At 44.3% G+C, this 16,855-nt stretch overlaps 1 protein-coding gene across 1 annotated transcript in view; it reads right to left on the bottom strand.

The window, feature by feature from the left end:
• Nucleotides 1-16,855, bottom strand: part of HTR1F (5-hydroxytryptamine receptor 1F) — a 205,121-nt gene that overhangs the window by 7,772 nt on the left and 180,494 nt on the right. The window contains exons 4-5 of the mRNA XM_074971777.1: nucleotides 15,275-15,322; nucleotides 4,087-5,359 (exon numbers count right to left, since the gene is read on the bottom strand). Coding sequence (XP_074827878.1) covers nucleotides 4,227-5,321 — 1,095 coding nt within the window. The 5' untranslated portion in view covers nucleotides 5,322-5,359; nucleotides 15,275-15,322 and the 3' untranslated portion in view covers nucleotides 4,087-4,226. The remainder of the gene's footprint in view (nucleotides 1-4,086; nucleotides 5,360-15,274; nucleotides 15,323-16,855) is intronic.

Below are 16,855 nucleotides of genomic sequence, written 5' to 3'. Positions count from 1 at the left end.
GGTTGGGGTCAGGCTGGGCAGCTGCTTTCAAGAGCAGGGAGCCTGTGACACTCCCCTACCCCCGGTCTGTGCCCAGGGGATGAGAAAGATGCCCGATTTGAAAGCAGAGGGGACAAACAGCAGAGTAGGGGGAGGAAAAGGAGATTGGGACTGCAGAAGGGGAGACAAACTGACTGAGAGTTTGGGGAGGGGGAGCGTTGGGACTGGTTGGGCAAGGACACTAAGACCTGGTGAGGGAAATGGGGTGGACAGGAGGAGAGAAAGGAACTGTGAGGCAGTTGGCTGGGTCATGGGTAGAAACACTGAGATCTGAGGAGGAGGTGGGGGAAAGACTGGGACTGTTCGGACAAGGAGACTGGGCCTAGGAAGTCGTGTGGGAGGGAAGAAAGATGTGACAAGGCACTGGAGTGTGGGGGGAGAACTGGGACTGCCAGGACAAAAAGCCGGGAAGTGGTGGGAGACAGACTAGATGCTGAAGGGAGATACGGACTGGAAGCCAGGGAAGGGGAGAAGGAAGGGAGGAACTGCGACTGGCTGGGCAAGGAGACTAGGACAAGGAACCAGGGGTGTGGAAGAGACAAGACAGGGACAGTTTGGAGGGGGTGGAGCTGATCCAACTGTGACCTCCTCCTAGCACAAGGGGTCACACTTGATGGAACGGGAAGAAGTCTGTGCCTATGAGAGACCACTCCCCACCAGGACCTGGAATGGAACCCAAAGTTCCTGAGTCTCACCCTTTCTCTACTGCCAACAAAGAGCTGTGAAATCCCCTGTGTCTATCCCCCTCAAGTGCTGGTCCACAAAGAGGATGACAACCTACTACTGCTATCAATTACTCCAGACAGAGAACGAGGGGAGGGGGCTATAAAAAGCTTACTATTTTGATTGTGTATATATATATCCATACACACACACTTTTTCCCATTTACTAAGAACCTTTTCATAGGGGCAGGTTACAGGGTAAAATTTCAGTGAGACTTAAGTGCAGTCAAATTTTAGTTGGATGCCTAAAATCATGCATTTAAAAACAAATGAAATGTAAAACCAAGGTAGCCCATTCTGCTAGCAAAACGTCAGGCCAGGGTACGCCTACTGCTGTTGATGTACTTTTTGTGTGTGAGTGAAAGCACAAGGCTGTATACAGCTGAGGTACTGAATAACCTGATCCAGAACTACTTCAGTCAAAGAAGAAATTAAACTCTTACACACACGTACAGCATGCTGGAGAAACACCGGAGGTGAAACAAATCGTGTGTGTGTATGAGGAGGGAGATCCTGGATGCTGTTAGAGAGCTGCAAGTGATGGGAAGCAGCTAGCCACTAAAGAAATGGTACGCCATGATCTGCAAGTGGGGTGTTTTTTTTTTGTTTTTAAATAGGAAAATTACCCACTAATTACCATAGATTTGTTGGCGTCACATCTTACACTACTGGTGTGTTCAATGATAAGCAGATGCAGCGCTGGGAAAACAATACAAGGAAACCACCTCTGCATCTTGTTTAGCAGCTTAATTGGAGTTAGTGTATACTACTAGCAAGATGCAAAAATGACAACTCTCTCTTTATCTGTATATTGTGCCATTCTTTGAGCCTGAGCCATTGTATCTAGATCTGATAGCTTCAGGACCTTTCTCCCCAAGAGCAATGCCTATTTTTGTCTCTCATCCACTTTCACAATGTGTCACCAAGTTCCTTATAAGTGAAAATATACTGTGGCCCTCAGCAACAGCTCTGAAAACGGACGGGATCCACCACGGACTGCTCAGGTATTAACACTCTGACTTCTGGGTTAGTAGCTCCTGGTTTCAAGACCCACCCCAGGCTATCCAAGCTGGAGATGGTGGTAGTCGGGAAGCACTGCACTGTTGGAGGTGAAATCCTTCCATTGACATGTTACAGGGAGATGCCTTTGGTGGTTTGTCTTTTTGAAAGGTGGAGTCCATGGCACTGTTTGCAGAGAGGAGGGGACAAGTGATGTTCTCTTGCAGCACAATGGATTTGGACATTACAGACTGTTGCTAAGGACAGAGTGGCTGCTGAGTCAGTGTATGCTCACTGCGATGCTTTGGGTTACCCGGAGCATGAAAAGTATTTATATGCAGCCACGATCCATTCTGTCATACCCTAGTGTTTTTAAAATCTAACTCAGCTACGTAGATGGTATCGCTAAGCTTTGAATTGGATTCCTAGACAAGCTGGTGGATATATGTCTGGAATCAATAGTGAGGCAAATGTGCAGTTGCTAGTCTGACACACCCGAGTAACCTCTCAGTCAAATCTTGGTGTGGAGGCAGGAACCCCGGCAATAAATTCAAAGTGGCAGAAACATAAGCTAAACACAACAAGCTTTGAATCCAATAGTTGTTTTGCAAGAAATGCCTCTTTTTTTTTTTATGTTGTTGCTGTCTCAGCTGGTAACTAGCTGACAAAATACAAAAAGCTGTTAATTCTAGAGTTCAGAATACACGAAAAACAACACTGCTTTCCTTTGGTTACACACAGGATTTTTTTGTCTAATACTTTGAGTGAAATATGTCTCTTAAAATTAAAGATGAGCAACGCTTTATAGAAGCAACAGTTCTTCAAACCAAGGGTATGGGTACCAAGTACTGTACTTCAGGCTTTTGTAACAGATGTCCTAAACTACCGCGCCCTGTGTTAGCTAGGAACCGCACTGCTGCTGCTTGCACTCTTGACTTTGACATTAGGAGTAGCCCAAGTTCCAGTGGCTGTTAGAAGACACAGTTGGATGTGGTAGACAGTGAACACAGGCTAATAAAGCCAATGGCTTAGCCTGGCAAACTGGTATATTTAGTCCTGAAAGGGTAAGAACCACTGGTCTGAAGTTTTTATAGCAGTCTAACAAGGGGCTCTATTGTGGCTTTTAGCCACAGACCTGCATTGGGGGTGCAACCAACAGTCTTTCAGGGGTGGTAGTTTCCCTGCATACCCAGAGGTGCTGGAACGAGGGGTGCTGGGGGTGCTGCTGCACCCCTGAGCTTGATGTGGATTCCATCATACACAGGGAAGATATGTATATGATGGAATCCACGTCATGTATGTATATTTTGGTTCAGTGGCTCTTGCATCCTCGCTATAAAAATTGTTCCAGCCCCCCTGGGCTAGGGCTGTACCCCGACCCCACCTTTGAGATGGCTGGGGCACTAAGGGGTGTTAGCAGGGAGCAGCCCTGGGCATCGGGAGTACAAGGACTGTGCTTGTGCCTGTCATCTGAGGTCACTGGGGAAGGAGGCACAAGCAGGGAGGCATTTTACACCTTCCTCACCACTTGCACTCCCATACCTTGGCCAGCTGCAATCTGACACTTCAGAGACTCTTCAGTTGCTGCTACTTGTCACCATTTAAACAATGAACTGTACTCCCCTCATCCTAGGCACTCCGGCTGTTGGTTCATCTTACCTAGGTCAAGATTGCGACCGTCCTCTGTGTGGGCGTGAGAGACCATGGAAAACACATAATGCTTGTTCTCACTGGACTACTTTGCCGAGGCTCGCGAACAGCTGGAGAGCCTTCTGTGCTGCAAGGGGGTAGTGGTCCCTCAGTGCGTGCCCAGAGGTACACTTCATCCCACAGGGAGGTGTGAGGAGTCAGGGCAATAGCTGCACCCCAGCAGGCTCTGGTAGGATGCTGCATATCCTAAGAGTGCCCCCTACCTAGCGTGGGATAGGGTGGCTCCACACTGCCCCCACTGCAGTCCTGTGCCTAAACGGTATGATCGAGCCCTTAATGAAAAGGGGTATTCTCCCTTTTCACAAATGCTTTATGGACCAAATCCTGGCTGTGTTTTACTCGATCGAAACACCCATTGATGGCGGTAAGTTTTGCCTAAGCAAAGCAACGCAGCATTTAGCCTTGTAGTATGATCAGTGAGTGATGTTTTAGGCTCCGATCCCACAAAGACTTATGAATGAGCTTAATTTTAAGCATATAAGTGGTTGACTAAGACTACTTATGTGCTTAAAGCTAAGCAGCTGCATAAGTCTCTATACAGGATTGGGGCCATACGGAACCTCTCCTTTTCTAGCACAACATTGACCCCAGAGAATCTGTCTCTTTACAGCTTACCTTTGTATCAGTCGCACCTTGCCATGTATGTGTATGTCTTTCCTAAACACAACAAATGTCTCTCTTTAGAAGTCTTATCAATTATATATATTTTAAAAAAATCTCTTTTCAGGTTCAGTGTTAGAAGACCAAATACTCTGTCATTGCTTGCATTGCACAAGCTTCTGAAATGCTTTCTTGAAGTCTTCATTAAAGATTGTATAGATTAGCGGGTTAATAAGAGAATTGACGTATCCCAGCCATGTCAGGAAATTGGACATTTCTTCTGAAATGTGACATCTTTCACAGGTGTTAACAACAACTTCCTTTACAAAAAAGGGGAGCCAGCAGATCACAAATGCGCCCAAAATCAAGCCCAGGGTAGTTGCTGCCTTTCTTTCTCTCGTGCTGGAGATTCTTTGTTTTTTCCAGGTTTTCTCTTGTTTGGCCTCTGACTTAGGGCTTCGCAATGTGGTATGGATTTTATCCAAGTCTGTCGAGGGATCAGATGTTTTATCTGTTGTGTAGTGCGTCAAAGCCAATTTGGTGCTTCTCTCACTCGGTTCCAAGAGGACTTGTCCATTTACCTCCTCTCTTACAATGCGGCTTACGCTCCTTCTGTGAAATGTCTTTGCTGCTTTGTAGATTTTATAATAAAGGATCAGAATCAATGCCAGTGGGATGTAAAAGGCTCCAAATGTGCAGTAAATAGTGAAAGCTATGTGGTCGTGTTTGATGATGCATTCGTCATCTTTGCTGGTTGTCTGGTGCCTCCAGAACAAAGGAGGCATAGAGATAAAAATGGATATGATCCACACCACTGCAATCATGATGCCTGAGTGTTTTGGTGTTCTTTTCCTGGCATACTCCACAGCATCTGTGATTGCTCGGTACCGATCCAAAGCAATAGCAGAGAGATGCAAGATAGAACAGGTACAGCACATAATGTCAACGCTCAGCCAAACGTCACACATTATTTGTCCCATGATCCAGGTCTCCTTCACAATATACACAATGCTGAAGGGCATCACTAGGACTGCAACTAGAAAATCAGTGACTGCAAGGGAGCAGATTAAATAGTTGGCAGGGTGATGGAGCTTCTTTGTCACAATTATTGCAGTCATCACCAGAGAGTTGATGGCCGTTGTCATTAGTGCCAGCACAGAAAGAGTAAATGAAACAAGAATCTTTGATGTCACTGTTTTAAACAGTTCTTCTGATGTGTAATTTTGTTCAGTTGAGTTTATGGGATCCATGTTTCCTTTTAAAGGTGACGTTTAACCAAGGAAGACACCTGTGGAAAAGGAAACACAATTCAGAAAGTGTGCCCAGAAGGGTCTTCAGGAAAGGCAACAGGCAACGTTTTAGAAGGTGCCTAAGTCCCATTTACAAAAGCGACGTAGGAATCTGTCTGTCTGTCTACACTGGAGCTAGAAGGTCTGATTGAGTGTAGCTGTGGTGGCAGGAGCAGCTAACTGCCCTGAGCACAGTCCCAACCAAGACCAGCGGTCCTTACTTGAGCGGCTACCTCTTCTACCGCTGCAGATACGCTTCTATTTTTAGCATGATCAGAGAGAGAGGGAATGTCTTTGCAAACTGGAAATGACATCTTCCAGCTCAGGTGCAGATATGCCCAATGTCCCATGGAAAGCCCCATAGGTTTTCTGAGCTCAGACATAAACCATATCCTCACATAAAAGTAAACAAGGGTTGGTTTACATACTATTAGAAGTTGTGCAGGAGAAAATTTAGCAAGGAAAATATATTGCACTTAAATACTAAGAAAATACATTTTAAAACCTACTTTAGGCTAGGTACAGTTTTCAAAAGTACCTACATTATGAACAGAAAATTGGCATATGTATGTATAGTTCATACTTTAAACATAATGATTCATCTCTCCCTTTAAAAATATATAAACTCCCAATTTATTTTAAATGAACAGAAACATTTTTCCTTCACCATCACACCAGTATTATGTTAATACCTTCTGAAGCAATGGTAATTAGCAGGAGAAATATTATGGGGCTAGTAATCTTTTAGGGACTTACTAGTGAAATAAAGTGTAGTTATTTTAGTTGACCAAAACTCATTTAATTGCTTTTAAGAACGGTTTTCTCAATATATTTCTTGGTGAGAAGATTTGAGAGAACCTGGCTTGATGATGTCCAGCAGCTAGTCTTACCTTAGAAAGCTTTAACGATCCAACATAGTCAATTATCTTATGCATTTTAGACTGCCTGATATTATTACTAAATTACCAGCTCGCAAAAAGCAATTTGTAAGTAATGAAACTTGAGTAACCGGGTTGGAAAGGTAGGGTAGGCTTTATGTAGGAGCCAGTGGAGTATGAGCGAGCTCTATCATTAAGAAAAGTGGCATAGATAGATTCACAGAAATGGAGTCTGGGTTTCCTTAGATGACAGGCTGCGCATTCCTCCGGCTAGATTTGCACTGAGAACATACTGCAGGAGCTTTATGGGAGAATAACGACCATATGTCTCCTTACCAAAACAGCACTGTATATGCTTCTCTACTGGTCCCGTCTTGCACAGGCGTATGTGGATAGTTTAATACCTGCTAGTTTCTACAACACTACAACAGCCCTCCTACTACATGCGTGGTGCATGTATACACCTTCTTGGGAGTCTTCTCTTCTGTTTAGAGAGGCATCTTCTCAGCTAAGCTAAGGTCTGTCCTTTTCCTGTTGTCCTTCTGGCAATTTACCCATTGTTTGTACTTGGTGATTTATAAGCTCTGCTACGGTTGAACTGCACTTCCATTAGAGCACTATGGATACCAGTCCAGATGTTGCTGTTGCACAACTAGGGTGTGCCAACTAATCTAGCAGCTTCTGAGACAATGTGTCCTGGCAGTATGAACTAGATTTGCCGTCCGGCTAGTGACTTCCAGCTATAGGTTAGAGATCCATCCACCTGCTCATGCCACGTGGGGTTGGATCTTTTGAAAACACGAAGCTCTGCAGGCAAGGCTTCTTGGATTTCCTAGCGTACTAGGCTGGTGAACCTGTTGTTGTGGAAAATGAAAACTAGTCACACCATCTATTTGGTTCAAACAGTCTGAAGCCCTTTATTGAATAAAAGCATGCAGGGAGAAGGAGACAGAGATGGTCACACGCAGGTGCCACCCTGGTCTCTCTATGCTCTGCCCCTATAATACCAGACTTATATAGGTCCAAATTCAAGCCAAATGATACATTTCCTTACCACTCAAGCATTATAAATAAAGCCTTATAAGGAATTAACGGAAGGGCAGCTTCATAACTGACGCACTGTATCATGAACAAGGTCAGCTCCCAGACCGCTGCACTGGGCAGCACAGCATGGGGAGGAGGTGACCAGCCCTCTGTGGAGAAAGAAGTGGTTCGGGACTATTTAGAAAAGCTGGATGAGCACAAGTCCATGGGGCCGGATGTGCTGCATCCGAGAGTGTTAAAGGAGTTGGCGGATGTGATTGCAGAGCCATTGGCCATTATCTTTGAAAACTCATGGCGATCGGGGGAAGTCCCGGACGACTGGAAAAAGGCTAATGTACTGCCCATCTTTAAAAAAGGGAAGGAGGAGGATCCTGGGAACTACAGGCCAGTCTGCCTCACCTCAGTCCCTGGAAAAATCATGGAGCAGGTCCTCAAGGAATCAATTCTGAAGCACTTAGAGGAAAGTGATCAAGAACAGTCAGCATGGATTCACCAAGGGCAAGTCATGCCTGACTAATCTAATTGCCTTCTATGATGGGATAACTGGCTCTGTGGATGAGGGGAAAGCGGTGGACGTGTTGTTCCTTGACTTTAGCAAAGCTTTTGACACGGTCTCCCACAGTATTCTTGCCAGCAAGTTAAAGAAGTATGGGCTGGATGAATGGACTATAAGGTGGATAGAAAGTTGGCTAGATTGTCGGGCTCAACGGGTAGTGATCAATGGCTCCATGTCTAGTTGGCAGCCGATATCAAGTGGAGTGCCCCAAGGGTCGGTCCTCGGGCCAGTTTTGTTCAATATCTTCATAAATGATCTGGAGGATGGTGTGGATTGCACCCTCAGCAAGTTTGCAGATGACACTAAACTGGGAGGAGAGGTAGATACGCTGGAGGGTAGGGGTAGGATACAGAGGGTCCTAGACAAATTAGAGGATTGGGCCAAAAGAAATCTGATGAGGTTCAACAAGGACAAGTGCAGAGTCCTGCACTTAGGACGGAAGAATCCCATGCACTGCTACAGACTAGGGACCGAATGGCTCGGCAGCAGTTCTGCAGAAAAGGACCTAGGGGTTACAGTGGACGAGAAGCTGGATATGAGTCAACAGTGTGCCCTTGTTGCCAAGAAGGCCAATGGCATTTTGGGATGTATAGGTAGGGGCATTGCCAGCAGATCGAGGGACGTGATCGTTCCCCTCTATTCGACATTGGTGAGGCCTCACCTGGAGTCCTGTGTCCAGTTTTGGGCCCCACACTACAAGAAGGATGTGGAAAAATTGGAAAGAGTCCAGCGGAGGGCAACAAAAATGATTAGGGGACTGGAACACATGAGTTATGAGGAGAGGCTGAGGGAACTGGGATTGCTTAGTCTACAGAAGAGACGAATGAGGGGGGATTTGATAGCTGCTTTCAACTACCTGAAAGGGGGTTCCGATGAGGATGGCTCTAGACTGTTCTCAGTGGTAGCTGATGACAGAACAAGGAGTAATGGTCTCAAGTTGCAGTGGGGGAGGTTTAGGTTGGATATTAGGAAAAACTTTTTCACTAGGAGGGTGGTGAAACACTGGAATGCGTTACCTAGGGAGGTGGTGGAATCTCCTTCCTTAGATATTTTTAAGGTCAGGCTTGACAAATCCCTGGCTGGGATGATTTAGTTGAGGATTGGTCCTGCTTTGAGCAGGGGGTTGGACTAGATAACCTCCTGAGGTCCCTTCCAACCCTGATATTCTATGATTATCAAGATCTTATCAAGATCTGCGGCTTGCTGTGGCAGTGTTTTGACTAGGGACTTTTTCAGGGTTGAGGGTGCATATAATTTGGACTGCTAGGGACTCTTCCGGAGGCTCTTTTGGTTCTTTTCTAGTTAGAGATTGGCCTCGTTCATTATCTGGGTCAAGTGCCACAGCCTAGCATATGTAAATGCTTTAGCTTAAGCCAAGTCTTAGAGGATACAGGCCTGTGGGCCTCTTGCGTTACAGCTTTTGCATATGTTGCATATAGCGCATAGATTTTGCCGCAGAATGGGATGGGGTCAGTTTCAACAGCAAGGTTAATAGCAATTTCCCCCATACTGTTTAAGTCATTGGAATTTATACAGGCCCAGCTGGGCACTGGACAGCACTGAACAGCTAGCACACTGTATAACAGACACTTCCAGGAAGTGTTAGCCTTGGGTATCAATATGCTAAATTCAAATCAATCAACTTCTCACTCCGCCACAAGCTTCTTGTGTGAATTTGGGAAAGTCACAATCTCTCAGGGAAACTAAAGCACAATGGTGATGGGTAGGCATGGCTGGGAAACAAGAATTCCATTTTGTAAAAGAGAGGTTTCAAAACTTGTTTTTATTCCACATCAGATCAGAACAAAGCCCTTTAAAAAATTTTTGTGGAAAAACCATGAATCATGCACCAAGATACCTGCCTCAGAATAGCCAATAGTCTAGTGGTTAGGGCATTGAGCTGGGAGAGCCAGGTTCAAAGTCCCTGCTCTTAATCAGGCAGTGCAGGGACTTGGGATGTGGAAGAGCCGGATCCCAGGTGAGTGCCCTAGGCTATTGGTGATTCTGGGTTGGATGTCTCCTCTCACTTGCAGCAGGAATTCCATTCTGGAACTGAGACATCTTCCCGATAATTTCATTGAAACAAAGAGGCTTTCATGAAACATAGTTTTGATGTTAGAGGTTTTTAAGGCCCGGCTTGACAAAGCCCTACTTGGGATGAGTGAGTTGGGGATTGGTCCTGCTTTGAGCACGGGGTTGGACTAGATGACCTCCTGAGGTCCCTTTCAACCCTGATATTCTATGATGAATCTGCATTCTCCAGGAAGGAAAAATTCCTGACCCCCTCTGACACTATTTCCATTTTCCCACCCTTTCCTATCTACATAGTCCTTGCCCTGAAAAGTGTACACTACCTACTACAATGAAGCTAATCTCAGTTGGTGTTTCTAGATGCTTTAATATTACTGAACATAGGGCTAAATGCAGGCTTTGTTGTTACTGCGATGGGATCACACTTGTGTGAGTGGTCAACTTCAACTTCCAGGTCTCTGCATGAAAATTTATCACAGTGCAGAGGCTGCATGCAAGGCCCTATTTATGACATAGGTCCTTACACAATATACAGAGCATTTTATGGGAGCCTCTTCATCTGTGGATGAGTCAAAACAAACCATCTGTGTTCATGCTGTATTGAAGAGGGTTCACATGGTAAAAGTGATTACGGAGACAGTAAAGCAACACACTCTATGTACTTATACAAAATTACTTTCAAAATCCAAGCTTCTTGCAAGCTTGACAAAAGTGGTCTTGAACTCCATGCTTTGAGAGGGGGACCAAGGTTACAGTATCCATTAGTCAATGGTATACGAGCTGCATGGAGAGATTTTCACATGTAAAGAACTGTGTTCCATTTTTAAAGGGCAAGGGTAAAAGACAATAGCAGATATTTGAAAGACTTACAGCATCTGCTCCAGGGTATTGCATTATGTTCTTCCTCAGAATCAGCTCAAGAAGCCCTGCCAGCTAGCTTTGTATTTTCCCTGCCACAATAAACGTTAATGCAATTAAGAGTATTTTACAAAACTGCTATTAAAACATGAATTTGCTAATTCAATTGATATTAAGTTTCTGGCACTTAGACCAGAGCCTCTCTCAACCCTATGTGTGTGGGGAGGCGGGTGGAGAAGCTGCAATTCACTAACAACATTCACATTTGAATCCGTTGTTACTGTGGATACTAATACTGCTGCCCTGAGGAAGCATCCAGTTCTAGGAAAGGCCATTATTATTATTTTGCACTGCAATGGCGTGTAGTGTAATATGACAGTAGGTACGGTGTTTTACTATGCGAGTACATGCATTTTACCATACTGGCAATATGTAGGATGCATATGGAAAATGCATATACAGTACAATGTAATCAAGAAAAGATGCATATAATGGGGTGTATTAACAGATGTGACATACCAAATCTGTCTATTGGGGAGCCAAAAAAAAAGAAGAACTGGGCAAAATTTCTCAATTTTGCACAGGAGTTCCCCTTCCCCCCCCTACCCCCCCTCAAAAACACACCCCACCCATGTTTACATTTGATGCAGAAAACTTAACATTGTGTTAGTGGGACATGGGTTCAGGATGCCTTTGAGAAGGTTGAGCTCCACCCCCAGTGTTATAGATTAAGGTTAACCTCCAAGGTGAAGGTTTATCCAGAGTTATGGAATTATTTTACTTTCCTGCTATAAACACTAACAATCCTGGGAGAATCCTTGTTGATTGCAAGTTTTTCCCCATGATTTCATCTTGGCTTCCTGTCTGCAGGTATATTAAAGTATTGCAGTAAACAGCATGTCCAAACAAACACATACACCACAGGGATATGTTGCTGGGAGAGCCATACCTCTACGTTTAACTCTGTTATGCCTTGCAAGTATTATACTCCAGGAAATATTTATCCTCTACTGCATCCTTTATACTAACAACTTACTACATATTACAGACTAACACGGCTGCTACTCTGAATCTGCAAAAAGAAAAGGAGGCCTTGTGGCACCTTAGAGACTAACACATTTATTTGAGCATAAGCTTTCGTGAGCTATAGCTCACTTCATTGGATGCATGCAGTAGAAAATACAGTGGGGAGATTTATATACACAGAGAACATGAAACAATGGGTGTTACCATACACACACTAACGAGAGTGATCAGGTAAGGGGAGCTATTACCAGCAAGGGGGGTGGGGGGAGATGATAAAACCTTTTGTAGTGATAATCAAGGTGGGCTATTTCCAGCAGTTGACAAGAACGTGTGAGGAACCGAGGGGCGTGGGGGGGGGAATAAACATGGGGAAATAGTTTTACTTTGTGTAATGACACAGCCAATCCCAGTCTTTATTCAAGCCTAAGTTAATTGTGTCCAGTTTGCAAATTAATTCCAAGTCAGCAGTCTCTCGTTGGAGTCTGTTTTTGAAGTTTTTTTTGTTGAAGAATTGCTACTTTTAGGTCTGTAATCGAGTGACCAAAGAGATTGACAGGTTTCAGAGACTAAAGTGTTCTCCGACTGGTTTTGGAACATTATAATTCTTGATGTCTGATTTGTGCCCATTTATTCTTTTACGTAAAGACTGTCCAGTTTGGCCAATGTACATGGCAGAGGGGCATTGCTGGCACATGATGGCATATATCACATTGGTAGATGTGCAGGTGAACGAGCCTCTGATAGTGTGGCTGATGTGATTAGGCCCTAGGATGATGTACCCTGAATAGATATGTGGACACAGTTGGCAACGGGCTTTGTTGCAAGGATAGGTTCCTGAGTTAGTGGTTCTGTTGTGTGGTTGCTGATGAATATTTGCTTCAGGTTGGGGGGCTGTCTGTAAGCAAGGACTGGCCTGTCTCCCAAGATCCCAATGGCCTACCTTGATCATCACTACAAAAGGTTCTCTCCTCCCCCCCCCCCCCCCGTAATAGCTCAACTTACCTGATCACTCTTGTTACAGTGTGTATGCTAACACCCATTGTTTCATGTTCTCTGTGTATATAAAATCTCCCCACTGTATTTTCTACTGCATGCATCCGAAGAAGTGAGCTGTAGCTTACGAAAGCTTATGCTCAAATAAATTTGTTAGTCTCTAAGGTGCCATAAGTACTCCTTTTTTTTAACTTGCTACATACAATTCATAGTGCATAGTCTTTAATGGCTTACAAATGTGTAAGCCCTGTTACTTGGCACCACATCTGCAAGAGAAGTTTACTCAGTCATTTCTTGGCAAATAAAGGGCCTGAGCTTGCAGACTTGACTCATGTGAGTCAGGGTTGTAGGATTGGGCTCCTAATACAGGTTTCAGCTTGTTCTTTTGTACAACGGACATGGTATGCCTCAAGGTGAACCAAACCACATATGTAGTCCTAGCTAAGGCAACTTCTGGTTGAGTGCCTTTATGAATGTCCTTTGATGCGGCAAATGACTGTTTTGAGTCATGGCATATCATTCAGTAGGTTGCTTGCACCTAGGGTGACCAGATGTCCTGATTTTATAGGGACAGTCTTGATTTTTGGGTCTTTCTTATATAGGCACCATTTACCCCAAGCCCCTGTCCTGATTTTTCACACTTGCTGTCTGGTTACCCTACCTGCACCTACAGGAAACCCACAGAGCATTTTACTCCGCAAACTATGTGTCTATTTATGTACATCAGACATGCAATTTACTGATGCATTAAGAAGTTTAATCTAAATGTTTTACCCTTATAGGGGGAGTACCTATCGTTGCTAGTAACTTTGGATGTACAGCAACAGATAGAATTAATCTCACTATTCCATGTGAGTTTGTATCTTCATGTTTCCCAACAGTGACCATCCCTGCTGTCTCTTCTGTTTATAATCTAGATGACTGATATTATAGAGCACTAAACTCTTTGTTTAGACTTTAACAGCCTAGAAGGGAGTTCTGAGCTTCTGATGTAGAGGAATCCCCCAGTGTTGAAAAGCACAGACGCACAGGGCCAGAAACTTGCACCACCAGCTTCCCCCATGCGGTGTAGAGGGAATGCTGGGGTGAGCTAGGACTGGAAGGCACTGTGCTTTAGTTGTCCTGGACTAGTGGAACAGCTGGTAGAAGTTACAGAAACTAGCTGACCATTGGATCAGGGAAGGTTGAAAGCGGCCTCCCAACCAGCTGCACAGACTGAGGTCAGCACAGAAGAGGATCAAGCTCCTTCTCTTTGTATTTCCTGTAAAGCACCAGCTGTACTTCTGGCATAGCAACAGCAACTTAAAAAAACCCAGAGAACTAGACAGGATCTTTGTAGACAACGTATTTTGTTGACAACATAATATGTTTAGAGTCAACATACCGTAGAATAAAATATTTGCAAGTGGAACACATTTAAAATGAGTAGAAACTATCTGCAATATATTTCTAAGACAAAGGGATCTCCTCACATTTATTGATATCACAAGGTATATGCAATTCCTGGTGGCAGGGCTCAGAGAACTATATTGCATGATATGTCACCCCACCCTATCAGCTTAAATGCAGTTGTTGGTGTGGGTGAGGGGGATTTCAGTTTGTGTTTAAGGGATGAAGCAGGAATCAGAAAATATTTTACCGCATGGTACTAAATTACCTGGTTAAATATACTTCAAAGGTTTAAGTCTGTCTTTTTCCCTAAAAGTAATATTCCCTATTTTCTGGCTGCAACCGATACTGTATTAAGAAGCTGATACAGGTATTTTTTTTATTGGACATTTTTAGGGCTGAAAAGGCTGTAGGAGAGAATTTCTCTCTAAAATGAGGCTATTAATCTCTGCAGTTTAAATACCCTCTTTTCTGCTCCATATATTAAAAACTTACTAATATAATGTAGAAAGCTCTTGTCCATAACTTTATTTAGACCAGCTTAATTTGGCCTGAGAATGATAAACTCAAACTACTAATTGGACACCTTGTCCCTATGTCTTAAGGAAGTGTGACCCAGGGACCTCTTGGTTCCAACTGGCTTGTTTTCTTCCTTCTTAACCCTACAGGACCCATCCTAAGGCACAGCCATGTCTCCCCAATACCTTAGGAGTCAATCCTGCATACTACTCTCCCTCCAGGAAAGACTCCATACCCGTATGAAGGTCTATTCTGCTCTCCTGCTGGTCCTATTGCTAGCTTCTTTGGTCCAGGATGTAGATGAACTAAGCCTGGTTTCTGGATATCAGGTAAGTTCAATACCTAGTCACCCACTGGTACCTAAACTAAGGCCATGTCTACGCTACCTGAAATCGATGCAGCGGTGTCGATTTAATGGGTCTGGTGAAGACATGCTAAGTCGATGGGAGAGTGTCTCCTGTCGACATAGGTAGACTTACAGTGGTGTCTACACTGCGATAAGTTATGCCAGTTACGTAACTAAAGTTGACATAACTTACAGCAATATTTTAGAGCAGCCCTAAAATGAGTTTTTGTAAATAGAAGATAAAATTATCATGGCACTTAAAAGCCTAACTCACTTTTGAAAATGGGCCTGATGCATTTTGACCATCCCCATGTCCAGACATCTACAAAACAAAAATCTTTGTCATCCAAATGGCAGTTGCCCAGTGAGGACCACACCCAACAGAAGGGATGATGGGAATTTACTGGAAGGCAAAGAATCCTTTTGGACTAAGCCAAGTAGGTAAACTCCTTCCTGACCTTCAGTCTGGTACTCACTAGTTTCTGGTGTGTACCACTGTAATAGCAAAGGGGGAAGAGGCTGGCAACTCCGGAGCAAGAACACTTCCATCCTGGAGTGATCAATCCCAGAAGCAGTGGAAGCTTGCTTTGAATGTGGGGTCAGAGTGTCAAACAGAGGAGGGGAGGTTAGGTTGTCTGGGGATAGCTGCTCCCAGTTCCTGAGAATGAGGCAGGGCTTGGGCCTCAGGGGGCGGTGTGTGATTGATGGGGGGGGGCAGAAACACAGAGCAGCCCCCACAATATTTCTATTGAGGAGGCACAAACCTACTCATCACTGTGTTCCCACACCTGCCTAAGACCCAGCTCCCAATGTAAGGTGGGAGAGAAGGGTAACGCTTAGCCAAATAGTGATAGATTGGGAGACTCTGCCATTCCCATGGTCCTCAGGCATCATGCAATTCTACCCCTGGACAAGGAGTGACAGAGAACATATGAGGTATCTGTGCACTGCGGGGTCAGGAAGCTGCCATCCACGGCATCCCGACCAGAGCCAGTCTTCTCTTCAGTGTGAACTACCCTGCTCAAAAGTAAGCTATCCAGTAACATTTGCCTTTTTTTTTTAAGCAGAGTATTGTAGTCTGAGGAATGTTCAAGGACACCTCTCCTGCTGCCTGCATTTCTAGAGAAACACCTTCTACGTCATCTGATTTAAAAAACAAAGATGATAACCTTTGAAGCAGCCCAAAGTGAAACACTCCACAAATAGCTTTAAAACAAATATTCTTGAGGCAGGTACTGAAGCTGAATCTGGCTTTAACCAGATGGGGGAAACCCCTCTGCTATTAGCTTTTCTCCTGCTGGTATTTGGAGGAATGTTCAAGGGCACATCGGCTGCTGTCTGCATTTCTAGGTAGTAGATTTTGGACCTAAAATTTACTGGCCAGCTAGAAGAACAATACTGCAAAACCAATTTAGCTCTCACAGCTGAGCCTCACTTAACTGGAATTATTTATCCTTTCAGCTTGCAGAAATGGGTCTACGGTGGCCTTCTAGGCCCATACACCAAAAATAACTGTAAAACCACACACGTATCAGCAGAACTAGTGTCAACTAAAGATAATAAAGAACTTCATCATCAAACCATCCTCTTGTGATATGCCTGAGTAACAACAGCACATTGCATGGCCTCTGAAAGCCAGTGTACCAAGAGGTGAAGGTAAAGGCTAGAGTCCCCTGAGAATGCCTCCCATGCAAGATGTACAAATCCATGGGCTATTGACTTGAAGTCCGCCACACTCTGATGTCCGGGGTAATATACTAGATGTATAACAAACCTTCTTCAGGTATTTTTTGTATCTATATAATAGGTCTGTAAATCTAGCTAACAAATTTCTCATCAAGGTGTGTTGGGGCAG

This window comes from Natator depressus, chromosome 1, assembly GCF_965152275.1.
Source record: "Natator depressus isolate rNatDep1 chromosome 1, rNatDep2.hap1, whole genome shotgun sequence".
In the NCBI taxonomy this organism is placed as follows: domain Eukaryota; kingdom Metazoa; phylum Chordata; order Testudines; family Cheloniidae; genus Natator; species Natator depressus.
This window is presented reverse-complemented; position numbering and strand designations above follow the sequence as displayed.